Source organism: Zonotrichia leucophrys, chromosome 1, assembly GCF_028769735.1.
Source record: "Zonotrichia leucophrys gambelii isolate GWCS_2022_RI chromosome 1, RI_Zleu_2.0, whole genome shotgun sequence".
NCBI classification, from domain to species: Eukaryota; Metazoa; Chordata; class Aves; order Passeriformes; family Passerellidae; genus Zonotrichia; species Zonotrichia leucophrys.
Window position 1 is genome coordinate 32,391,680 of NC_088169.1, and position 27,501 is coordinate 32,419,180.

At 39.7% G+C, this 27,501-nt stretch overlaps 1 protein-coding gene across 6 annotated transcripts in view; it reads right to left on the reverse strand.

The window, feature by feature from the left end:
• Positions 1 to 27,297, reverse strand: part of UBE3A (ubiquitin protein ligase E3A) — a 53,250-nt gene extending 25,953 nt beyond the window's left edge. Inside the window, exons 1-6 of one of the 6 annotated variants that reach the window (XM_064711255.1) lie at positions 26,872 to 27,297; positions 23,117 to 23,206; positions 17,604 to 17,671; positions 9,272 to 9,390; positions 8,544 to 8,625; positions 5,884 to 5,928 (exon numbers count right to left, since the gene is read on the reverse strand). In XM_064711255.1, the coding sequence (XP_064567325.1) occupies positions 5,884 to 5,885 (2 nt within the window). In that variant the 5' untranslated portion in view covers positions 5,886 to 5,928; positions 8,544 to 8,625; positions 9,272 to 9,390; ... (1 more) ...; positions 23,117 to 23,206; positions 26,872 to 27,297. Of the gene's footprint in view, positions 1 to 5,883; positions 5,929 to 8,543; positions 8,626 to 9,271; positions 9,391 to 9,993; positions 10,141 to 16,400; positions 16,420 to 17,603; positions 17,672 to 23,116; positions 23,207 to 26,871 lie in introns of those variants that run through there. The other 5 variants (XM_064711216.1, XM_064711226.1, XM_064711233.1 and 2 more) reach the window with 5 other exon arrangements.
• Positions 27,298 to 27,501: the final 204 nt, after the last annotated feature.

Here is a 27,501-nt window from a genome sequence, read left to right on the forward strand (position 1 = left end):
CCATAAACTTAAAGGGATCCAGCTGGATCCTTCCCCTCTCCCTGGCAGCTACTCCACAGACTTTTCACATTACCTCAGACAAATTTAGGTAAATAAATAAAATAAATTTCAGTGAGGATACAGACCTCAGAAGGTAGAAGGGAATTTACCAATCCTTCCACAGGAGCTACCCTTACTGAGGTTCATCAACAAAAAGACTTACAGAAAATGCAGTTCTGATTAAGTCAGTGTGCGACTTTCAGACATTCCATACCACATTCCCACTGGTGTACTTCAGGTATTAGTATCACTGTCCATTGCCAAAAACCCACATTTCTTATTTCTACATTATTCAGCAAAAGAACTTGTAGCATACTCTCTGTATTGTCCACAAGTGACAACTTGATTTTTTTCTGCATTCCCCTGCTCATTTAGTATGCTGAAAACGAAAGTTCTTGGCTTGAGGCATTAAAACGGGTTCATCAAGCAAAGTAACATAAAACCACTCTCTATTCTTAGCTCATGCTACACTCGTGAAGAGCACAGCTCTCTTCAAGTTCCTATAAAGGGATCTGGTCAAGAGCAGCTGGTCCCTTACAAAACTCAAGGCCTGGCTCACTGCTGCCCATGAGCACAGACAGTTACTACTGTAGCTCAGGCTGTAGTGACTGACCTGCATAAACATTTCCAAATACCCAGTGTTGTTGCACATCCAACTATGAAACTGCACTGGTGTGGCTGAAGTTGTAAACATTTCACAGGCATATTCTTATGACTGAAAGAAAACTTCCCACTCAGTGGGCCTTGTATAACCTCCCCAGGCAATGCTTCAGTGAGGAGGAGAGGCACCTAAAATAGACACTCAACTTCCTTCCTTGAAGTCCAACAATTTCACAAGCACACTTTTCTGTTTAAAATGAAATTAGCATTCATTAGTTTGTAGTAGCTACAGAAAAATAATTGCTTTTAGGCTTTCCATGTGTTCTTTAGCTAATAAAAAGCCAGATAGTAAGTACTTGGCATTTGTAATTTAAATGGTGCAAAAATTGTGGAGTATCATGAGAAACATGTATAACCAAGACAAAGTGAACCAGGCTGCATTTTCTGTAGTAATTTTTCAATGTCTAAAACTTGTAAAAAACAGGGATTGAGTGTACTGGTTCAAAAGTTCCTATGAAACAGAATGTAATTTGCATTTCTCAAATACCTTAAACTAAATACTGGAGAAAAACCATGTAATGGAATCTCTTGCCATAGAGAAAATTAGAAGTTTAAACATTAATGGAATTTTTGAAAGATTTGAAGCATGTAATAATTTAAAATTCACCTACAAAGCACTTACGTTCAAGTTTACATTTACATTCAAAATGTGCCTGAAGTTTAAAATATCTGCATAACTGCATCATTTTTGCTTGTAAGTTTACCTAAATTTTAGAAATACAAATGAATGTTTCATACTTGTCTGGAAATAGCAGCACAAAATAACAAGCTTCTGAATGGTTTTTGCTTAGGATACAATAACTATTATATTATTTTTACAAACAAATCTCTCATTGGACAGGGGTGCTGGAGGGCAGGAAGGGATCTGGATAGGATGGATTGATAGGGCCAACAGCATGAAGTTTAACAGGGTGAAGCGTCAGGTCCTGCACTTGAGCTACAACAACCCTGTGCAGTGCCACAGGCTGGAGCAGAGAGGTTGGGAAGCTGCCCAGTGGAAAAGGACCTGGGGGTGCTGGTCACAGCAGCTGAACATGAGCCAGCAGTGCCAGAAGGCCAATGGTGACCTGGTCTGTATCAGCAATAGTGTGGCCAGCAGGATGAGGCTGTGATCTCCCTGTCTTTGGACCCTGAATCCCATCTCCAGTTTTGGGCCACTTAGTGCAAGCAAGTAATTGAGGTGCTGGAGTGTGTCCAGAATAGGGCAATGGAGCTAATGAAGAGTTTGGAGCACAAGTACCAGCTGAGGGAGCTAGGGGTGTTTAGCCTGGACAGAAGGAGGGCGAAAAGTGACCTAATCACTCTCTACAACCACCTGAAAGGAGGCTGTAGCCAGGTGAGGGCTGGACTCTTTTCCCAGGCAATCAGTGACAGGACAAGAGGAAAATGGCATCAAGCTGTACCAGGGGAAGTTCAGGTTGGACATCAGAAAAAAAATCTTCACTGAAAGGGCTGTCAAGCTTTGGAATGGGCAGTTCACAGAGGTAGTGGAGTCACCATTCCTGCCTGGAATTGTCCAAGAAATGCCTGGACGTGGAATGTAATGCAATGGTCTAGTTGATAAGGTGGTCATTGGCCAAGGGCTGGACTCTGTGACCTTGAAGTTCCTTTTCAGTCTTGATGATTCTATGATTGCTCCAAGATAGCTAATTTCATTAAATGGAAATCTACAACAGCCTGTTTTACAATGGCTATTAGGAACTTAGAAGTGCCAAAATGTTCATAAGCAATTTTCTTAATAGAAAAAAATAAAAGCATTAATATGCATAGAAACCCAGGAAACAGTTTTTTTAGTATTAATAGCAAAATAACTTCCAATAGATGTGTTTGTGGAATAAAGAGACACATCTGCAGCAGTTATACTATACTTTGGAAAGAAGACGACCAGAATGCCAAAAACTGTTAAAGAAGGTGTTGTAGATGGTCATCTTTGTGAAGTTAAATATTGCTTTGTGCAAGTTTCAGCTTCAAACCTTGCATGCTGATTTTCCTGCTTCTGTTTAGTTAGAGTAAGAAGAGCAGTGCTAGAAGAGACAGGCTTCCAGTAATAGCACTGCCCACACAGAGCCTTTAGAAGAGCCCTGCACACCAAACTGCCAAAGAGTCCACCCACAGCTGGAGCCCAGCCCTTTGTTCCAGCAGTGCTGTAACACCTTTTGCCTGCCTCAGCCTCTGGCCTCACAGCAAATGTGGGTCTGGCACATGCCTGTGTATGGAGCTCACATTTTCCAAACCCCATTCTTTCCAGTGCGGTGTATCCCAATAGTAGGGGTGGATTGTGAGCTCTGCTTGGACCACACTGGTTTAACCCAAGGGACCTTCCTTCCCACTGTGTATTCTAGATCCAGTGTGCTTCTGGGAATATCACGTGCTGACAAAAGCGTGGCATTTTCTCAGAAAGGGCAACCCTGAGAACAGAAGGTCTGTCCTGGCTATATGGAGCAATGCAGGAAGACAGGGAAAGGAAGCAAAGAACACAGTCAGCATTTGTCTCGCAATCTTGTCTCAGAAAAATTGTCTTGCTACAGTCATATTAAAAAACAGATAAGGGTTTCAAAATTGCAAAGAATCCCATCCTCAAAAGCAGAGAGACGGAAAGATGAAAGCACAGAAAGCTGTATGAAGACAGTCATACCTTTGCCTTGATAAAAATAAGTTAAAAAAAAATAGAGAGTGAAAACACATGAACATAAAAGAACTTACTGTTAAACAATCAAATTATGTGATGTAGTGCTAAAGAGGTTTTAAGAAAGTTATATGAATCGAAAGGGAAAGTCAATGGAGATGTGTGACAGGAGCAGCCAGAAAATGCTGACCCTAACAATTCTAAGATAAAAGACTTGTAAATTTGAGTCAGCACCAAGATGTTCATGTTCATCACATGGAGACCCAGAATTCAAAAAGCCTGGGATAAGCAAGACTTACATATGGAAGATTTTGCTGTGTAAGAATCTGAATATTTTCTTTAAATTTCTTTTCATGCAAACATGTGAAACATACATGACTATGCTCTTGGTACGAAACTTTGCAATTCAAAACATGGAAATAAATAAAGCAATTACATCAGCCAGCCAGAGCAAAACCAACCATTCATTGTGCAAACAAAAATCCAATTGCTTTAGTCCCTACATTTACTAATGAATTTTAGGCATGTAAATAACACAGTAACTATTTTTAGCAACACAGCAGGCTTGCAGGTCACAACTCTACCACTCAACCTGCCATTCCACCTCATGTGGCAAGAGCAGCTATGCAGAAGGATTACAAACATTCTCTGTAACAGGTGTAGTCCATATCACATTGTGATAAAAAACATTTAGTTTTGCAAATATACTGTATAACTACTCATCAAATATGTGAATTCCTACAGCTTGACTGGCTCATATTTATTTTAGACAGCTAAAATTCATGAAGTCAGGGCGACTCTGATCACTGGTGTACACAAAAAAAAAACTATTCAGGTATAACACAGAAAAGCTTACTACTGTAATTTTTTTTTATGTTCGGTTCTAAGGAAGATAATTCACACACACGCACAAAAACTGTCAAACTTCTAAAAGGAAAAAAAACTGTAATGCCTTTTCCTTCTGATTTATGCTAGGTTGTTAAAGTCTTTGTTTCACACCAGTGAAACAAAGGTGTGTGCTGCTGATACATCTTTGCTTAAAATACATAAAAACCATTAATCCAACTGGTAACATCCAGAGTGGACTACAGCCAGCCTGCAGCCTTATTTCCTCTGTTTGCCTAAGACAGGGAAACTAAAGGACATAACTTGCTGCAGGAACAATAAATCACAATGCAGCATGGGCCACTACTGGAGCAGGAATAAGAGATTATGGCAGGGCTTTTACCCTGTGATCTCTAGCACAGCAACACACAGAGTCCACACACGAAGAGGCAGTCACGTCTCAGGTCAGGCTCCCTGCAACCTTCACTGCATTCCTAAGAAAGCAGCTGGACAGCACTTCTGTAGCAGATGGTATGAGTGAGGGAAAAAAAAAATCTGTCATACCAGGAGAATTGCTTCTCCTAGTGCAAGAAAAGGCTTCACTGCAGTGAATTGCTCAGAAAAGCCTTCACTGTTTCCTCCTCCTCATTTTTTAGGTATGCAGTCCAACATACAGGGGGGGCTCACTGCAGTTTTACTCCTCCTTAAGCTGGGCAGCTACAGCTGAGAAGTCCTTGAGCAATTCACACTATGCCACTAGGCTGCAAAACATCCTGAAAATGGCATCCAGCTCACGGCATGTACAACACTAGACCGCTTGGGGGGAAGGCGTGAAGGAGACAGTTTAAGGTCAGAGAAGAAGTTCATGGCAGAAGAGAAATGAACCCAGATCCTTTGAAGACTCAGACAGAACCCAACTACTGGGCTACATTCCCTCTATTATTTTGGAACTTGTGCTGTTATCCAGAAGAGCAGTTTGTGGTTTCCCTGTTTGAGTTCTATGACAGGACAGTTTGAAAAGCAAGAAAAGAATTTTGTTTGCTAACTCACAGAAAAATAAAGTCTCAAAAAACTTTTTTGTTTTTAAATAGTTCTCTAAATTCCAGCAACTCCTTTGAATTTTGAATTTAAATGAACGTTTCAGTCTACCACAATCTTGGTTTTAGTTCATCCTGGCTTCTAACCTAATGAAGACAGACAAAAAGGTTCAGATCTGTCATCAAGACGTTCTGTGGTTTAGTGAAAGAGAGCTAGTTTTCAGTTTCTAGAAGTAACTGGCATATAAATTCACCAAACTAAGTCACAATTTCATTTTCTTAGTTCAACAATCCATCTACCACAAGAGATACCAGCAGGTATTGTGCCTTAATACTGAAGTGTCTTCAAAGCCATGCAAGATGTTAGTGAATGGCAGGTAGCAATTACATCCCTTCTGTGAAGTCTGAATATAGGCTGTAAGATTTTTGACACTGTATTATGCTACCATCTACTGGTTCACGTTAAATTAAACTTCTGAACTTGCTCCAACTCATGCACCCTCCAAACAAAACAAACAAAATCCGTTTCTACAGAGGCTTAAAATTGCAAAATATTACTTTGAAATTTGCTAAGGTAATTTCACAGTTCTACTCAGCTTTTGTCTTCTTTTTATTAAGCAGATGCAAGAATGACTGTTATACATGTTCAGAACATTTTTATCAAGATAAACCAAACTCATCCAGTCATTTACTTACATTCGGCTAGTTTCAATGTTCTCAGAGTGTGGTTCTCCTGGTGATCTGCAAAACCAGACAGAAAACCTTAAGCACTGCTTGTTATTTTAAGTCATTACAATATGAAGTTATGAAAGATGGAATGCGATGAGTGTTTTATTATCACTAAAAGCATCAACATTTTCATACTTGCAGATTTAACTTCTCAAACTCTAGAATACAGTTTATCACATAAAATATGATAGTATAATTAAGCTAAATTTCCCTAAGCAGGAGAGCACCTTCTCCCTGTGCTTATGCAACAGGAGCCATTAGGGGAGAGATCTGCTGGCAGTACTTCTGCATTCAGGCTGCACAGTGCTCCAGTTCTGGGCTAATTCTTCATAACCACTTCTGTAACCAAACGTGTACTCAAAGATTATCAGTGATCAACTGCAACCAACAAATTCTCTACAGAGCTGGACTCTAAGTAGTAGCAGCTCAGAAACAGGGTCCAAAAGGATATCAAAACAAATCTCTTATCTCTCTCCACCTGAATTCATGGAGCTAATCTCACAGATTTCTGTTTTCTTCAATCCAGCCAAATCCAGAATTAAGTGTTATTGCCTAGCACAAGCAGCACCTGTGTTTAGCTTGGCAACCCCACTGACTTAATTTACAGACTAATTCAATGGGTATAGCTCCATACCAACTTAAAGTAGACTAAATTATAGTTATTTAGCTCCTCCTTATTCCCATCTTCCTTAAGACAGCACTGATTCAACTGTTGATTTTTTTCAGACAGCATTTTTTTTCTCTCTTTGAGGCAGAACTTCCCCCTAGCCAGTGAGTTTGTAGCCAGACAAGCCAGAAGACAAGGGAGTACAAATGCAGCAATTTTGTTTGCCATCATCTTAGGACGCCTTGAAATCAGACCTTATGGAACCTTTGCTTGGGAACAACCTTTGGTACAGTTGACCAGTACTGCCATGCTGGAAATACTGTGCAAGGAGTGGAAACAAAGCACAGCCATTACAGTAAAACTCTGCAGCTTAGATGAACAAAAATGTCTTTCATGACAGCTCTTTAAAAACAGAAGTGAGCTAAAATCTGCAAACAGACTAACTTTTTAGGTTTCACCAGTCTGCTGAGAGACTTCAGTTAGGACAGCTAAGCAGACTTTCCCACAGCTTTACAGGAAAAAAAAAAAAATCAATATTTATAGGAATGCAATTTCTAAATTTCTCTATTTATTAAAAAACTATCTATAACATTCTAAATGCTATTGGAAATCTCCACATGTAGCCTGATGCATTCCTTTTTTCCTGCTTCATTGTGTATTTTACTGGATGGTCTCTCCTACTAAAGTTTGGACTGTTCTCCAAACGCTCTACTAAAATTTTAGTTGCTTTTCTGAAATACCAGATCTTAACAACTTTTTGGATTCTACTAAACAGACCCAGTGTCTAGAAGACATTTCTGGCAGACAATTTATAATTCCCAGGTTAGCTGGATACTGTGTGGTGACAGATGATGCAGAACACAGGAAATTATTTGTTTGTATTTCACTAACTTATAAAATTTAACAGACACTAGGGACAGAATTCTGAACTTCCTATCCAATTAACATTACACTCATGCTTAAAATGTAAATACTCTTTAACTGGAAAATAACATAAAAACTGCCCAATCTCAAAATTTGGCCTCTATTTATTACCTCCAAATAACATTTCCCTTACTCATTAAATTCAGGACTGACAAGGCAGTTGCTGACAAAAATACTGCTCAGCAGAAAACAAGTAAGAATTTCCTTTTAACTCCAGTGACCAAAGCAAGCCTCTAAATGCTTAGTGAAAAGAATCTCAATTTTTTTCCCACTCATTCACCAGAGCATTTAAGTGTTAGAAGCTGGAATAGAAGAAAGACACATGTTTATATTCATACTGGTTAGCTTACTTCCAGGACTTTAGAAAATGGTAGCAAAATGTCTGGACATTTAAGGCTTTGCTTTCTTAATTCCAGTATTGGGGCAAACAACACATTGAGGATTTGGGAAAGAGTAGTGCTTTTAGTTGCTACGAAAATACAAAGGAAATAATGGTGTTAAAAAAAAACATCAAGAATACCTAAAGCCTTTCAGCCTTTAAAATAAACACCAGCATGAAGAATTACAGAAAAAGAGCAGATTGGCATCTAAACTCTGAATATAAAAAAAGCAGCCTGATGATCTGCAGTACAGACATGAAAACAGCTAGCAGTATATCCAAAATCTTATCCTATCCTCACTATTTGTGAGAATATTATTAGGGCTGTAAAGAGACAATACAGTTCAGTATATGTTACTCAAAAAAAAGCGCTTGTGTCTATAAGATAAACAATATAAGAAAAAAATACCATCTAGCTGGGTCAAAAAAGGTCTAGTCCTCTAAGGTAAGTGGTTCTGCAGAACACAGGATGAAAATTCCTTCAGCTTATTGTTTTCTAACACATGAACAGACCTACTATAACTACGATTTGCAGAACAATTAATGGATATATTAATTCGATTTTAAAAGGTTTCAAATGACAACATAAGCACCTAATAAAATGAGCTTTCAATACTCAGTAAAATGAAGTGGAAGATCAATCTCATTACAGGAATTGTACTTGTTTGCTGAGAAGCTATTTATTTTGCAATACCCAATTGTTTACAAACAAGATACCTTGTTATTTCCTGTGAGCAGGCAACAGTATTGAAAAACAACTATATAGTACGGCAAGACGTCCTTTCATCATGCTTAAAATCTGAAACAAGAGTTCTGTTCAGAGAAAATCTGAGAGCAAATGCTCTTAAAAATTTCAGCTTTCAATTAGATTGTAGATACTGATCACAAGACAACAACTAATCTGAATACTGCAGTATGAGCTTGCAAATTCAAACGGTGGCTCATTTCCAATAACACAGGGAGCAACTTCTCCATTCTACAAGCCACTCCTTTAATTTCCAGTGTACCTCTCTAGATCAGAAAAGTAATGGTATGCAAGCTCACACACACTTTAACATCATCAAGCCATCTGGATAAATACTTCAAAACAAAAACTGCACACAAAATGCTTGGATAAGTATGCTAAACAGTTTATACAGAAATTCAGTATGACAGCAAAATCTACCAGGGACTTTTAAATGATAGCATTGTTCTTAAGAGGGATATCATGGAGCACCACAGCGTTTGCTTGTATTTTAAAATGCAGGCAAGGGCAAACTGAGCCAGCGTTGAAATCCCTGTCAGCAAGAGCATAACTCAACTTTGCCAGCTGACTTATCTAAAACAAACAATGTAACTTCATATTATTTATAAAACTAACTTCAGGCCATACAAATTAAATACCTTAAAATAAACATTATAGTAGAAAAACTCCTGAGAAACAACCTGATAGGCTTTTTGCTTACCTTTTACAAGCTGTGGCCATTCGGTGACATCAGGGTGATCACAATTTTGAGTCACTGATCAAAACCGAGTTGTCGCACCAGTCCTGTATCACGCTGAGCTAAGCATAAGCTTAACAATTCTAAATAAGCAAAAATAATGTAGTTAAAAGTTCTTAAAAATTATTTTAGCCAATTCTCTAAATAAAAAAATAATAAAATAAGAAAAATATTGATGCTAAGCATTGTTTTATCAGCGAGATTAAGATGTCCTTACATTCATTTATTGTATGGCATTTGAACTTCTAGAGTAACTCACTACAGTACAATCAACTGATAAACTTGAAAATTCAGCAACTTATTTTTAGTCTAAAAAATCAAAAGCCATACCCATCTCTTGGACCAGTGCAAAACACGCAATGTCAAGACAACAAGGATTCAAGGATCTGGAAGTGTGTGCATAAATATGAACTGTAATTTCTAACTACAATAAAATTCTGGTAGAAGTGTTGCCGCTACAACTTGATTAACATTGTTTCTTAGCAAGCAAGGCTCTGTTGCCAGGGGAGCAACAAAGTAACCTGAACTTTGTTGTGTGCCTCTTCCCAAAAAGAATTAAGCTATAGATAAGTAAAAGTTTTAGAGGAGCAACCTTTGCTATCTGTGGTAAATCTTTCAGCTTCTTTGCTCCATTTTTACCATGTGTCCTCTCTCCTCTCCCTTAAATTTTCAAAAGTATATTTTACCTGTCAATTGTTTCCCGTGATCTGGCTCCACTGGTATAAATGGAAGGGTTGGTCCTTTACTTTGTCACGCAGGTGGCAGCCAATGATCACTCAGCAATACTCGTGCCCAGAGCGCCCTGGGACCACCCCAGCTGATTACTTCCATGGCTGAAAAGGAACCAGTTAGTCTCTTACCTGCTGCTATTATCTACTCTAAACTAAAGTTAACGGATAAAATATTTCCAAACATAATCCTCAACACTCAATTCATCCCATTCTCTCTCCCCCCCAGGCTTCTAAGTGCACTGGAGAAAGCCAGAAAGGAAAAAAGGTCTCTGAAGGAGAATCAGATGACAAACAGCATTCACTTTCTGATAATATAAAGTTTTGATAAAAATTGCAATGTTAATATTGTATTTAGTACATAAAAAGTCATCTTACTTTCTCTTTAAAGCAGTAGCTATGAAGACAGACCTCTATATAGTATACTGAGAAGTTTATTCCTGTGGTAACCCAGATGAAACCCCACATTTGCAGGTTGCCATGCAGCAAAAGCCTCACACAGAATGAAGGTGCACAAAGCTATTGATGGCACAACCACAGCTCTCTGCAACACCTGCAGACATAACAATCTGGTGCAAATACTAAGAGAGCACATCAGACAGCTTGAAATATTTAGTAAAAAACATTTATTTCTTTACTGCACCTTCTTTTGTGCTTCAGTCCAATGTATTACAAGAGTATTACAGTAAGATCTTAGCAAGGCTCATGATTTTCTAAAGTTTGTCAGAAAAGCTGCCCAGTTTTGCCAATCTACTACAATTTGCCATTCTGCCACAAACTCTGACCAGAACAAAATTTGTCTTAGTTTCAGAATTATGCTTATTAGTTTTATCATTCATTGAGATAGGTAAAGTGCCATCTGTTGATTTTAACATCAGCAATATTTAAGTGTTCTCATTGTAACACAAGTGCAGCTGACACAAGGAAAGTAAAAAAAAATTAGGCTACCAAAAATCTCCAAAACAAAACAGAGGCTCTCCAGTACCTATGTTTCATGGGTGTAAATTGTCAAAGTTTAACTGAGTCAATTCCAGGAACACAGAACAATGATTAAAAGTCAGTTGGAAAGGTTCCTCATCTGTCAACATTACAGAGCAGGGTAAAGACTTTCCATTTAATGTTTGTGACCATCAGCTGTACAAAAGGGCAACAACCCAAGATGCTGATGCAAAACTACGAAGCTGTAAAACACTACTCTGCTTATGACATTCTGATTAAGATCTGAAAACTTCCACTTTTAGGCAAGCCTTAGTTTTGAGGAACCAGATGCTTATTCTAACACTGCTTCTAGCACTTTGCCCAAGTAACTTTTAGTACACTGATCAGAGGACAGTGGTAAAATCACTAAAGCCTCATTGGTTGGGAACGCGGCATTCTGACTACTCTAAGTATCAGCTCACACTCTGGACTGTGCCTGGCTAATGACTCCCCACATAGACTTGGTCCTACACCACCCAGACTATTGACAAAAATGTATTACTGTAGTCTTCCCTCAAATGGAAGCATGCTGGAACACCAGGCTGCCATCAACCTTAGTAAAACAAAGTTTTACTGAGGCTCTTTCATATGGGAGAAGTCATGAACGTGACTGACAACAGTGACAGAGCACATGAAGTGCTGGTGCTGGATTCAAACACCACTAGATTTTGGAATGTTAAAAAATATACTGGCAGCTCCACAGTCATAGTCAAGACAAGCTTATGCCAAGGCCTGATCCAGATCCAACTCTGTTAGTCTCATTTACCACACCGCCAAACATAGTATCCAACAGCAGTTCTGTGATGGGAGGTAGGGTCTGAACTGCTGCAAATCTCACTGAGCTGAAGTAAACTCACCTAAGTTTTGTTGTGAAACTTGTACCTACAAACCGAATTTGTCACGGGTCAGAGCTTTGAGTCAGGTAGTTTCAGCATTTCTGATTTGTTGCACAACACCTTAAACCTAGACTTACTGAATTGTGATCTAAAATTCTCATGCTCCTCTTCATCAGTCTAGATGCAAAAACCTTAATGAATCATTTTTCTCTTTTACCTCCTTCTCATCCTACCTTTCCCACCTATCCTTGCCTTCATTCCTGCGGGACAGAATATGATTGGCAAGGATTCCCTAGCACAGATGAAAGAATTAATTTTTCTAAAACCTTACTCATTCATGCATCAGCAGAGTAGTGTCTGCTGGCAAAGAGACCAGCACGCTGGAACACAAAGTGGGTGGTGAAGGGGACTGCCATCAAAGATTTATTCTGAATATATTTCAAAGGACATTTTGACTGCTTGACACAAACAAGGCCACAAAAACCTCCAATCTGGTTAAGAGAGTCAAAAGACGCTACTTGATCAGGAAAGGAAAACCACACTGATGAATACACCAAGATCCTGGAAAATGGTATTATGAGTTGTGAATTGGTCTAAATCAATGGCTTTTCTGCCACAGGAATTTCTCTACAAAAAACCTCCTCTGTTTGTAACTTATCTTACAGAAGACAGAAACAGGAGCCCCAGAGCAGATATTTATTTGTATTACTCAAACAAATCTCTCTGGTCCTAACTGCTATGATCAGCATGGCTTACAGCTTAGGCTTTTACAGACACACTGAGCAGCTGAAGATTTGAAAGGAAGTTTGTGCCAATGGAGTATGCCCAAAAAACCCAAGATGGCTGCCACGCTCTTTGGGACTGGCACATCTGTGTCTGCCTAGTGACTATTTACTAGAAGGAGAATCAACTAAGGCTGCAACTACACCTATTACAGATAGCAAGACATGAAGATATGCCTTCATGAAATTATGTATCTGAAGAACTTTGTGACTTCAACAAGCCCTCATCAAAAAGGAATGGGATAAATAATGTTTATGCAGTGATTTAGAACAACATCTATTTCTCCAAGATGGCACAGGTGAATATTTTCTTAAAAGCATGTTCCTCTCAACTCCAGGAGTTAAACAGTGAGTGAAAGAACAAGATGTCAGAAAGCAAGTTCAGAAGCATCAAAAGGGGCTAAAAGCAACTTTCTTGCATAGTTTGATGAAAGGTATTGGCACATTTCCATAAACCTTGAAAGTCTACAAGCATGAGGCAAGAACAGGTTCCCAACTTCAACATACAGAATCTAAAGCCACACCCTGGAGATTGTAAGTACTTATTTGTCAGCCACCAAAAAAAAGGCAAATAACTTCCAGGTTGGAATAATTTATTTGAACATTGTTACCTACATGGCTTCCCTAAATCTGCTACTATCCTTGGGTTATTTGATGGTCACCTTCTGTGAGAGCAATGCAGTCTGGCAGTTGACACACAGTATCTGAGGCCTAGGAAGATCCCCTAGAGGATGAACACTTTCCATATTTAAACTATAACTTCTGAATGCCTTTTTGAAAGAGTGGCAATTGTAAGAATTTAAGTTTCCTTTATAAAGGAATTTTAACTACCTACCCAAGTAATCTTTGATCCAAATTTAATATTCTCTTTTGATCTATGATGAAAATAGGGGTAATCTGCTGTACAATGAAGTACCACAATTTACCTTACCTTTCAGTACCAGAATTTTAATTGCTTAATTAAATATAACCATCTCTCTCAAGAATATACCACTAAAGACAGCTTTCCAAAGTCTTCTGAAGAGTCCTTATGAATGCTCCAAGAATGAATTTAAATATTTCCAGAATGACTTTGAGTACCACAACAAAACAATCATCTATACAGTAAGAAACTGACACCTAATAGGAGAGTGGGCCTTTTATAACCCCTAAATTCAATCTTGATTGTCATATGCAGAAAAGAAAAAAAAAGTAATGCAATAGGCATGTTTGAGCCTATATTTCTTCATAAAGTTGGAAGTACAAATTACTTTTCTTGCCTGTATGCTGCTTCCAATGCAGAAAACATAAAAAGACAAGATTTCTTCATTTAATTAGTAGGCAAAATTATTACTGATTCTACAGTAAAATAAAACAGCCACTAATACAACCTGATCATATAAATCCTAATGGGGCCAAAAAAAGTCCCAACCAAACACTAATAAGGCCTCTATACGACTTTTTTTCCCACTGCTTGGTAAGCTAAGCAATTCAACTAGTAAAAACTAATGCAAAATCACATGAGTTAGAAAACCAAAAGAACTGGGTTGTATCCTGGAAAATGCCAACCTACAGTGACTAAAGCAGTCACAACTGATGTACAAGTGTACACATGCTCCCATGTATTACAAAAGGAATGACAGATATGGCTCATGAAGGGTCCCTGGCACAAAGCACTTGACACATCTTCCAAACTTAAACCCAGTTCTCCAATTATTCAGTACTTCTCAAAAGTGTTCCAGAAGTAGTAGAAAAGAGCCACAAAAACATCATGAAGATAGAAGAAAATGCCTTGTGATTAGACAATGAAAAGAGTTCAAAGTTAATTAAGCCTATCAATATAGATATTGGAAGAAACTAAGTCTTCTCATAGCACAAAAAGAATACATAAAAATCTTCTAACTGAAAGAATGCATATAAAATCATCATTAATAGAAACTGAAGGCCCATAAATTCAATTAGAGCAGGAACATAAGTATGAGAACAATTAACACGAATAAATTATTTGGGATGGGAATCTGAATTTGTTACTATCTTCAAATTAAAGTTAGTGCTACTCTGGAATTTAGATTTCAATAAAATCACAAGTTACTGAATTTCATAAAGGCAGAATTTTGTGTATCTCAGTACAAAGAGATCAAACATAGATTTACATAAAAGCTCCATCCTATAATATCTGTATACTTACTTTGCCTTGATTTCAATACTCCCCACTGTACTGGTTTTGGCTGGAATAGAGGTAATTTTCTTTATAGTAGCTAGTGTGGGGCTGTGGTTTGGATTTGTGTTAATACAGGGTTGCTTTTGTTATTGCTATTCATGTTACAGCTTTCATAGTCAGGGCCTTTTCTGCTCCTCACCCCACCAGAGAGGGGGCTGGGGGTGCACAGGGAGTGAAGAGGGTTCACAGCTGGGACAGCTGATCCCAGCTGACCACAGAGACATTCCATATTATAAGGCATCATGCTCAGTGTATAAAGCTGGGGGAAGAAGGAAAAAGGGGGAATGTTCAGAGTTATGGCATTTGTCTTCCCAAGTCACCTATGATGGAGCCCTGCTTTCCTGGAGAGGACAGAACATGTGGTTGTCCATGAGAAGTGATGAATGAATTCCTTGTTTCGCTTTGCTTCGTGCACAGCTTTTGCTTTACCTATTAAATTATCTTTATCTCAACCCACGAGTTTTCTCACTTTTACTCCTCCAATTCTCTTCCACATCCCACTGTGTGGGTAGGTGAGAAAGTAGCTGTTGGGTGTTTAGTTGCCAGCTGGGGTTAAACTATGGTATCCATAAATCACAGAGTAACAGAAAAATACCTAATGTTTGCTCCCATTCCCTCCCCTCAGGCCAAAACCTAGAGGCCTGCATGTTATTTCTACTTTCTAAAGCTGCTCCTGCAACTTTGGACTCTAGATTTCACCTTCAATATCTGGTTTTGGTTTAATATTTCAGTGAGATCATACACGTATTTTGTTCACCTTTGTAAAAGTAGGAAAGATCCAAAATTATCTTTACACTTAGACCACAGGTGATTTTTTGATTTTTTTCTTTCCACTACACACACCCCCTTTGATTTTTTTTCTTTTTTTTTTTTTTTTTTTTTTTGCAGCAGAACCATTTGTTTCTATTTCAGTTACATTATACCTGTTACTTCAGGCTCCCTCCAAAATGATACACAGCCATGAACAAAAAGCCCTTTTTACACCAGCAGGTGAAATCCAATCACCTATTTAAATGTCTTTTACTAATTCTTTTATTGACTACTCATCATGTTAAGTTATTTTGCAGGTAAGTTTTACAGCTTCACTTCAGCTTTACTACTTAAACTTTTATTCCATCTATCCTTTTGCTTATCCTCTGTTTTGATTTCCTTTGCCACCCATCTTTCATGCTGCCTTCCATGTAAAGCATCTTTCTGTTCACCAAGTTCTTCAGCACGTTTGGTTAAATATAACTGATATTAAAACCGAGCAACCATGCAGTTCTGTAGTACAACATTCAGCTTTTCTGATGTTCCATTAGTATTTATCACTCACAATTTGTGGGGATTAGAGGGCAATTCTTCATCAACTTACGAAGCACATACCACTACAAAGACTCTGCATACATACAGTGGCAAGCAGCTAAACATCCAGAAGAAAAGCAGCCAGCAGGCATAATGGCAATAAAGAAATAATGGCTTAGGTTTGAAGAAGAGCCATCATACACAGAACTGGTATTGACACTGGAGAGCAAGAAGCAGGTGGGTGGTCCCAGTGGTGCTGTGGGTGCAAAAATGAATATACACTACCTGCCAGATGCCTGCTAGAGTAAAGGACCAATCTATACAATTCTCTCAGGAACATCTGGATTGTGACAATGTAACATTGTAGCTTTTTGAGAGACTTACAATTTTTAATCAGTACATACTACAGCTAAAGTTTCAGCTTAGAATTAACAGTTTTATTAGAGCCTGTCCATAGTTTCCTATGAAACAGAACTTAAAAAGACATCAAACAACTGTTTTGCAAATTTGAGATTTCAAAACTTTAAGTATATTTCTAAGTTAATTATCTTGAAAAGAAAAATCCAGACATAAACCCATGGCACAGAAAACTTGGATCAGCTTCCCCACAATTTAAGTGGTTGAAAGAGAAAGAACACACATGGCTTAGGAACTGTTATTGAAATAACTATATACAATATGCATATGCATTAACAGACCTATTTAATATGGCAGAAAATTTAACCCAATTGTTGTTTTTCTCAATGTAGTGGTGCTAAAAGTTTCAAAAATTCTCAATGTACCAAGTTGCAGAATTACAGAACTTAAAAAGACACTACAAAGTAGTGCAGTAATACCAGGTATTACTAGAGGACTACACCAAAATTCAGTTAGGAAATGGCAAATGAAATAACTACAAGCTCAAGTCCCAATCTTGCCACATTACACGTACATACCTTTTAGCTGGCTGGACATTTAAGAGCCTAGACAAAAAAGAGACACCACGTGCCATGGGTTTATGTTAACACTGCTAAAAAAGATTGTATTTCTGTATTTCCCAGCATTCCTATCTGTAAACTTGACTTACACTGATGATTGCATAAATTTTCTGCAAGTTCTAAACTTATTTTTCAAGTCATAGCCTCACTATAAATATGTTCAGTAGCGAATTAAAAGAACCACAGATCTTTCAGAAACACATCAGTTCTTATCCAATCCATGGAGAAATAAATGGATGGTAGCAGCATGATGATGAGCTTGTTAAATCAAAAGGGAATTCACCAGTGTTATATCATAAGTATTTATTTTCCCCAAGAAAAATCAAATAAGTCAGTTTTCTAGAGAATTATGATTAAGTAATAAATATCATAGTTAAAAAGGGAAAATTTAATGTGTGCTTCTTCCTGAATTAATTTTCAATCTTTTTTTAAATTTCAGTGAAGAAAAGTGTAATTATTTGTTACAACAATTATTAGCATACAAACAATGTAAGTGGAAACATAAACATACCATATCTTTCCAGAGCTGCAGAATCTTGTTCTTTCAAACTCTAAAATGGACTTCTACAGTTCTTGTACCTATAATGCAAAACATTACAATTCAGTTCCTGCACTATGCTTCACACTAATCTGAAGCTCCATACAACTTCAAGACAGTACATTCAAAAGTGTCTATTTGATTAGTCACAAATATGCAACTAAAGGAAACACAGAATCATAGAATATGTCTAGTCAGAAGGGGCCTACAAGGATCATCATATCAAACTCTCCACTTCTCACAGGACTACCTAAACCTAAACCATATAAAAATAAATCACACCTCTCATAGAAAAGCACAACAGAAAATAATTATTATGTTAGATAGGCTACAAAAGAGTGAAGTTCATACACACAGTGCTCCCTATTTTTTCCCCTGTAGTGATGCAGTTGAGTTTTACAATTCCATTCATCCAGTTCATTATAAATACCAATTTCCTTTCTCCTTCCCGCCCCTTATTTTGTCCTTTTTTTTCCCCTTTTCTTTAAGAACTGGCATTTATAATAAGAAAAAAAAAACATTCAGGAGAAGTCACAGATAGAACCAAATCTTTGTTCTGGGTGCATAAAACTGCTGGAGTTCAGTATGCTTTTCTATAAATTCATTTTCAGAGAAGTCATATTTAACAAGGGACTAAAACATACTTGAAATATTTTCAACAAACACCTAAAAGCACAACCAGCCTCGAGGGAAAAGGTGACAGAAACAGACACATATGCATATAACTAAAGAAAGATAGGGGTCGTGGATTCCCCATCACTGAAGCTGCTCAAAACCAAGCTGATGGGGCTCTCAGTAACCTGGTCTAGTGAAAGGTGTCCCTGCCCATGGATTTTAGATCTTTTCTTTAAGGTTCCCTACCAACCCAAACCATTCCCTGATTCCATGAAATCTACTAACTACTTTCTAAAAAAGTCAGTAATTTGGCACAGAATATCACATTTTCAGCACTCTGAAGATTTAATACATAATATCTTGGCTTAAAACTCTATTAAGAACAAACAATTTTAATGCAGCTGATTTGGGCTGATCTCCAATATAGATTAGGGTTCCCACACAGGAAACCTCAATCTGGTTACCTTAATTACATTTTATTTTAGAAGATGCCAAACCAGCAAGAAATCATTTGGTGTCAGGGGCCAAATTCTTTATCAGGGAACTGTAATGGGGTGATCCTGGACCAGTTTTGCCACTAAAGCTCCAAGCACTAACAATGTGAGCACACTCTTTTGTATTTTAAAAAAATAGTTATACAGGGTAGCTTGCAAGTTTTGTGAAAAAGGACTGCTATTTCAACAAGCAATTCTACTAATTATGTAGCTTTCTGTACAGTTAGGATTACTGTGTTAACAATATGCAACTGTGTCAATAAAACTTTCCTACCATTCAGAAAAAAACAGAAGAAAAATACATCTAAACAACATGAGACAGTAACTGATGATTTTCCTATTTGTAGGCAGCACTTCCACTCCATATCCACAGCAGAAATCCAAAGTACCTTATATTCTACCAAAGAATAATTCTTCATTCACTGTGGTGCCATTAGACAAACTCAGTTAGAAGTATTCTGACAAATGCAACCAATATTTTCACACCTTGTGTTACAGGACTTCCAGACACAATGTATGTATTTGTTCTTCTACAGACATAGAGCAGTGGCATCTGTATAAAATTCTCTCATTCTCCTCTAAGATACAGACGCACAAATTTTCAGTATGCACAGAGTAGGAGGAGAGCACCAAGTACAGCTTGAAAAAGTATGGCAAATACATCTACCAGGGTTCTTATGATTATTGCCCAGCAACAGAGACAAAAAAAAAAAAAAAAATTCCCAAAAGAACTGAAGCTATGGAGTAAGGTAGGACTGTACAACTGATAGAGGAAACAAGACCACAAAGGAGGAGATGTAGACAGGTTATTTGCATAATAATACACAGAACAGAAGAGCAAATCCAGCAACACAAAACTGACGTTCCTGGACTTCCAGTTCTTCTCCTTCAGTTTCTCCCCAACAGCTACCACTAAGGCAGAACAGAGTTCAGCAGTCTACCAAGTCTAAAGTCTACATTCAAAGGACATGACAACACAAAAGGAAATAAGGCTAATGAGTCTCTGTAATGCTTGTCTAAAAGGAATGAAAATTATTTCATGAAGTCAGATGTACTTCAACATTCACCTCCAGTATAGTTAATTAGCACTAAGCCATATCTGCCTAAAAAAATGCAAATGACAATATGACTTAAAGCTTGGCCAACCATATTGTTTTCACTCCACATTAAAAAAATCTCAATCCATCATGTGACCAGAGCCAAAAAAGCTGCTTGTTTACAGCTATGTCATGCATTTTCAATAAGGAGACTTCAAGGCACACTGAATTATATTAACACAGACAGCAAAGCACTGAATTAACCACACGGTTGCATACAGAATAACAAAGTATTTACGAAATTCATTATAAAATACAAAAAATATTTTGCAACTCTCATGTCTGGCCCAGTAAAAAATATCATGAAATCATCTCTATCAGGTGCTTAGATTCTGTTTTATGTTTACGTCCTTCTTTCAATCAGATATTCAGGTTATAGGAATCATGCAAATGAAGTATTTTTCTCATGGAAAGGACTCAATCTTTGCAAGCAAGAAATACCAGTGTTTCACAGAAGTGTTACATTCTCTCAGGAGCTCCCTTGTCCTTGAAATCTGATGGGATTCCCAGGTTGTGGGGACTCTTAAGTATGTACTTCTACTGGCTACAATAAGCAATTTTTGCTACACCAGCTGAAACACAAGGTGTTGCTACTCAGTGTACACTAGTATACCTTGGACTTTCTAAAAATAAACCTGGGTGTACACACATAGTAAAACATAACATTCATCATCAAGACTTTGGACATGAGATTTCACTACAAAATAATAAGCAATCATTATCTGAGTATAGCTACACAAATAAGAAAAATGAAAGATTGTATTGGAAACAGAAATTCTGAGGTAGTGACAGACCTCTTCAGGATTATCTAGCTTTACAGAAGTTTTTGATTCCTTTTAAGAAAAAGGCAAGTGACACATTGTAAAATAAAAATATTTAAAGTATTAGTTAGCTCAAACACACAACTAACCATAAAGCAAAAGCAAAACTCTTCTACAGCTCTGATAGCCATTCTTGAAGTATGCTGACCTACGTCCCATTTGAGAAGCTGAGTTCCTTTAAGAGCCACTCCACCACCCTGTAACAGGCCAAGCCTGCAGAGCTGCAGCTGCTGCAGCCTGGGTCCCTGGGAGCATACCAGAGCAGGAGCACACAAGCAGTGCCAGAGCCTGGCTGCCTGGACAAGCCTGGCATCTCAGTGCCCTGCAAGCTTGGCAACACAAGAGAGATCACTCTTGTGCCTCCCCTGCACAAAGCTCCTAAGGGTAAGGGAGAGGGTGTCTGTCATCCAGATCTCCTCATTTTATCGATTTCTTAGGTGGAATGATTATCAAGGAAGTAATAAAAAGTCCTAAAAGCAGTCTGCCAAAGGAAGCTATGAACATGGTCTTCTCTATGGAGAGATGAACTAGCTTCACACCTAGAACTCTAGCTTGGTCAGAAGTCCTGTCACAGTCCTCAAACAACACCAGAATGAAACACAAACTATGTGGACTAATCATTGCCAGACCATTATGCAACAGCCACCAAACCCAAACAGAGGTTCTGTAATTTTTTTGCTTGTGATCCTACTGATCCACAGGCCACCAAGATCAAATTTCCTTTGGGTTTCAAACCACTCTTTAGTTTTTGATACTTAAATTTTGTCTTTAGTTGTTTAGGTCACAGCTTTGACATTCTGTCACATAAGGAAGGAACATGAAGGCACATGGAGGACAGGAAGATTTGAAGCAGCCAGCATGGCTTCACTAAGGGCAAGTCTGGCTGGACTAACCTAATGGATTCCTATGACAGAGTGACAGCATCAATGGACAAGGGAACAGCTACTGATAACATCTATCCGAACTTCTGAGGCCTTTGATACGGTCCTCCACAGCACCCTTAATCCCAAGTTGGAGAGAGAATAGATGGACTCTCTGGTGGATGAGGAATTAGTTGGATGGCTGCACACAGAGGGTAGTGGTCATTGGCTTAATGCTCAGATGGACATCAATGACAAGATGTGTCCCTCAGGGGTCCATAGTGAGACCAGTTCATCAATGACAGACAGTGGCACCTAATGCACCCTCAGGAAATCTGCAAACAATACTAAGCTGTGTGGTGTGGCTGATATGCCTGAGGAATGGAATGCCATCCAGAGGGACCTGGACAACACTGAAAAGCAGGCTCATGAGAACCTCACCCAATGAATCCAAGTGCAAAGTCCTGAACCCGGACTAGGAACACCTGATACCAACACAGGCCAGGGGACATGGGAATTGGCAGCAGAATTAATTACAGAACAACTTGGAGATCCTGTTGGAAGACCAGCCTTGTCCCAGCAATGTGTCCAGAATGTATCATTGCAGTCCAGAATGTATCCTTGGCTGCATCAAGAGCAGCATGGCCAGCAGGCCACGGGAGATCAGTCTGCCCTTCTACTCCTCTGAGACCCCACCTGCAGTGCTGCATCCAGGTCTGGAGTCCGCAGCACACAACAGGCATGGACCTGTAGGGTAAAGTCCAGAGGAGGGCCACAAAAATTATCAGAGGGCTGGAGCAGCTCTCCTATGAAAAAAGGCTGAAAGAGTTAGCATTGTCCACCCTGGAGAAGAGAAGGATCTGAAAAGACCCATTGGCTTTTGTTTAGTACTGAAGAGGAACTTACACGACAGAGAAGGACAAACTTTTTAAAAGGGCCTGCTATGACAGGATAAGAGGTAATGGCTTTTAACTAAAAGAGAGCAGATTAATATGATATCAGAAAGTAATTTTTTACAGTGAGGGTGGTAAAGCACTGGAACAGATTGCCCAGGGACAGGAGATGCCCCATCCCTGGAAATATACACAGTTAAGCTGGATGGGGCTCTAAGCAATCTGATCTATTTGAAAATGTCCCTGCTTATTGCAGAGGAATTTGGACTAGATGACATTTAAAGTCCAACCCAAACTATTCCAAGTCTGTGGGAAAAAAAAGTCATGCACTCCATATCAAGCAGTCAATGGTACATGAGTTAGAGTTGTCCTATATCCACCACCACTATAATCCACCTCTGAATGACAGTCCCACTTCCATCATGCTACATAAGATAAATGTGATTCTCAGGAGCAAGTTATGTTAGTACACAGAGCATGTTTTTAAAGTTATTTGAATGGATGCAAACAGCAATGCTTTTCAATGAAAAGTACTGGGACAGCTACATACTGTGAATGCCCTTTTCAAGCCACCAGATCACAAAAAAAAAAAAAAAAGAATTCAAAGCTCTGCTTCACTAACTAGAAGTTTCTCTAAAAAACCCATATATACTTCTGTCCTAAGGAAATTCAAGTAGCTTCAAAAGAAGCAGATCACCCTTCTTACCTAAGACAGTGAAGTGAGGGTCCAGAAGGAAGCCACCCATTTAGCTCCACTCAGCAGAACAACTGCAGCTTCTCCTAATTCTTCACCACTCTGTAAAACATGGGTAAAGAACCATGCAGGACGGTAACGGAAAGAGTATCGGTAAAGACTGACTTCCACCCCCTTCCTCCATTCAGCAGTTTGCATAATACAGGGAAGCAGGCTCAACCTATTAAAGTAAGTAAGAAGTAGTTAATGCTTCCTTTAAGAGATTCATTCATAAGAGTATTTGTTAGACAGAACTATAATAATATTTGATTCATAATGTAATTTTGCACCCAGCAAGTTATTTTGTCAATAAGCTCTATCCCTCCTAACCACAGGAAGGTGCAGCTATTCAAAAATAGCAATTTAAAATGCTATTTAGTCAGATGTTACATTGCCAAACCTGAATCCTGAATCTCAACATTATTTGATTTTCACATTCTTCCTATGAGGTTATTTTCCTGAAGAAATGTGTCACCAGCTGCTGTAGTTACTGAAGTGTTGCCTCATTGCAAAATGTTACCTTTAGACTGTATTTGCTGACTTTCTGCTAACCAACCAGATATGTTACACACATTACTATTCCTGTGAAGCAGCTTTTTTCCAAACTTTAATTCATGGGCAACACAGCTTTATGAGTCCAGCAGGCACTGCCTGCTAATACAAGAAGTTACAGCAGTAAATGTTAAGGTCAAAATATTTAAGGTGACAAAATTCACTTCAAACATGAGATTTGCCCACTGTTGTTGTCTCTGGGAACCAGCTATTGAGCACAGCTTATAGAACTTCTGGGAGGGGGTATTTTTTTTTTTTAAGTAAACAACATAGTCTAGATTTTTTTCATTACAGACCCTGATAGCAAATGTATTACTCCCCTCCTTCCAGATACAAATCAGAGTTTGATTAGTGACAGAAAACCTTTTAACACTGCTTCTCTAAAAAATTCGCAGCTACCTTAAATACACTGGATATTTCAGAAAACTTGTAAAACACACCTCCTTTGTTTAAAAATCAATAGATATTCATTAATTAGAGTGAAGACTTGGCCCACACTACCAGAAAGGAAGATTGATGCTGGAAATGAGATCTATGCCTAGATACTTCATGAATTATATTCCTTTTTCCCTCAATTGCATGTTCTATTTTTAAGAATTAGTGGCTTTCATCTTCAGGTGTATGAGTACACTGGTGCAGGGAGGGAGAAAGAAATTTCCTGCATTTAAAAGAAGATGAATTCTCTATGGACATTCACTAAGTAAACTAAAAGTAATGGGGGGGGGGGGGAAATCATTCCTGCGCAGCAAAAATTAGGATGATGCATATTTACAAAATCATAAAAACTGATTAAATTCCATGGTAAGTGTCATATCATGTACTATGCTAATTACTGCTCATAGAAAACGTTCTATGTTTAAACATGTTTACTATTAAACATGTTTATAACTTAAAACTCAACTCTGGTTATGTGAATTCTGAGAACTAGTGAAGAATATGTCAACAAAGGACAATCATAGTGAAACAAACATGATTTTATATTGTGTGTGCTGGGTCTTGGTGGTACACACGACATTCTATACTTTCAGAAGAGAAGTTAAATGATATGAAAAAGAACCAGGTTTATTTTCTCAAGTTGATTAAAACAACTGGGAACAATTTCCAGGTGCTCTAACAGGGACTCCAACAGACTGAGAACAACTCCAGGTGTGTTCAACATATACACACAGTTTTCAATTCCATTCATAAAAGAATCATCCTTCCCATGTTTTAAAGCAACAGCAGCAATTATAAAAAAGGAAAAAACCAGAAGTCTTGTTTGTTATTTAAAAAAAAGGATCAAACCCACACAACTTTAGAGCTCTGAAGAGGACTTGGACTGAAAAATTTAGGCTTTAAAACACACTACTGTTCAAGCCTGACTTTTTTTACCAAGCCACAGAAAGATACGCTGAAATAATCTTGAACAAATTAAATACTCATTTTGGTACCTAGCTTGGGGCTTTTGTTTCTATATTCTTGGGAGATGCTCAGGACACTCCAATGAGGAGAAACAGTAAACACCTCTGATAAAAAAAATGAACCTCTTAATTCCAGCAGGAAAGATGCTACATTAAATAGCAAACACTTAGAGTGGATTGGAAGGTATTTGTAAAAGAGAGATGAAGCATCTGTAACATTGTACAGAAATAATTTCAATTAAAAGTTTCAGCTCTGTAAACGTAACTAGTGGACTAGTCTTTCTTTCACTACTTTTCTGTACTGAGTTGACAGAATGATACTGCACTACAAAGTGCATCTGCTTTAAAAGACAAACACGTGTGATAGTTTTCTCCACAGATCCATATCAATTTAGCGATGCAAATTTCATACTTTCAATTCAACATACTCAATTAAACTGAGTTTTGCCATATTTTCAAATTTCTAAAAAGTACCTTCAACTGTTTTCACAATGAAAGGGCACAGCTATTCAGAGCCAACATCTAAACCAAGAGATTTGTGAGAACTGTAAGCCCATTTTTCAACAATTTTCATTCTTATCAAGTAGTACACCTCTCTCCCCCCCGCCGTAAGTGCCTAACAACACAGTACAACTCAGAGCTGGCTTCTCCTTAGCAGGTAATCTCTCTAACTGGATGCTATTTGCATGAATTAGGAACTTAATCTTATCTTTTAGACCTCTCCCTTTCAAACCAGTCAGCTAGTCAAAAAAAAAAAAAAAAAGAAGAAAAAGAGAAAGAAGATAAATCGACAATACAATCACGCAGGTCCTACTTTGTTAAGAAATCAAAGCTAAAATCGGGTGCAATTTTCCACTGAGAAACTTTCTGCTAGACATGCAAGAAGCATGGTAAAACCCCTCTGAGAAGCCGATTTCTCACAGGGCTTCAGGTTTGCAGATTCTTACTGAAGCAGGTAAGTTCCACGTAGACAGAAGGACCATTCCTGAAGTGATGTGTAAAACACACGCTTAGTCCCAGAATTAGACCAACACATTACACAGAAGGAAACATAAACAAGTATTTCCATTAATTGCAGAAAAAAGAAAAGTAATAACTATAAGCCTATAAATTACAGGTTCTTGTCACTTAAAGGAGAATTGTGAAACATGTTTTGTTTCTTAAGCAGTAGTAACTGCTGGATGACCACAACACATCAGCTTAGACATCTGATTTACAAATCAGCGGTAAAGTGTAACATCCCTTCACAGAAATACTGTAGGTATGCTTAAAAACCGAAGCCCAAAAAGTCCTGCAGTCAGGAGCGACAGATCACATGCATCAACAAGGCAGCCTGTTCACAGGTTCGGATCCCACTCTTCAGAGGGTAACACGAGCAAAGTGATCAGACCCACTTTGTCAAGCAGGCTTTGGCCACTGGTTAAGAGACCCTCGCAGCACTTCCCATTCCCACTGCGACAGCACCATGCCCACGGCAGCCCCGAAGAGTAGGGACCGAACCGGGGAACAGAGGCAGGGGCAGGCTGGGTTCACCCAAGGTCGCCCAGCGAGCCGGGTCTCACGGGGGGCGGCAGAGGCTCGGAGCCGCCCGCCCGTCCGGCCTTCCCGGCGGCCCCGCACCCGTGCGGCTCACGGCGCGGAAGGCGAGGACCCCCGAGGCTGCCGCCTTCCCCTCCCCGGCGCGGGGGAGCTGCCAGGGCCGCCTCCCTCCCCTCCAGGGCCGGCGTGAGCCGGGCGCCATCCCCGCTCCCGGCCCTGCGCAGCGCTCACACCGACCTGGGCGCCTCGGCTGCTGCTCCCGGGCGCTCCCGCCGCCGCTGCCGCCCGGGCTCATGCGGGGGCCGCGCCGCACTCGGGGCCGGGCCGCGGGCGAGAAGGAGGCGCTGCTGCTGCCGGTGCGGCCGGAGCCGCGGCCTGGCGGGGCGGGGAAGGCGAGGCGGGCGGTCGGGCCGGGCCGGGCGGGCGCGTCTCCTCCTCCTGCTCCTGTGTCGGCCGGGCCGCGCTCAGCGCGAACCCCGCTCCTCCATCTTGGGACAACGCGGATGTCGGCGCGGCGCAGGCTCGGGGCGCGCGGGGGGGCGCGCGGGAAGGAGGGAGGGAGAGAAGGAGGGAGGACCGGCCGCGTCCCGGCGTGCAGCGCGGGCGGGGGCGAGGCGAGGCGGCGGCGGCGGCGCGCTACCCGCCGCGGGCAACCATAGAGAGCAGCCGGGCCGCGCCTTCCGGCCGTGTGCACTCGCGGCGGCGCCCGGCGGAAAAGCGGAGTCGCGGCGGCGCCTGCGCGCCCGCGCGCGCGAGGCGGGGGCCGCCATGTTGGAAGAGGGCAGCCCGGGGCCGCGGGGTGGGGGCGCCTGCCAGGCGGGCGCGCGGGGCGGGGCGGGGCGGGGCTGGGCTCGGGGCTGCGTGTGC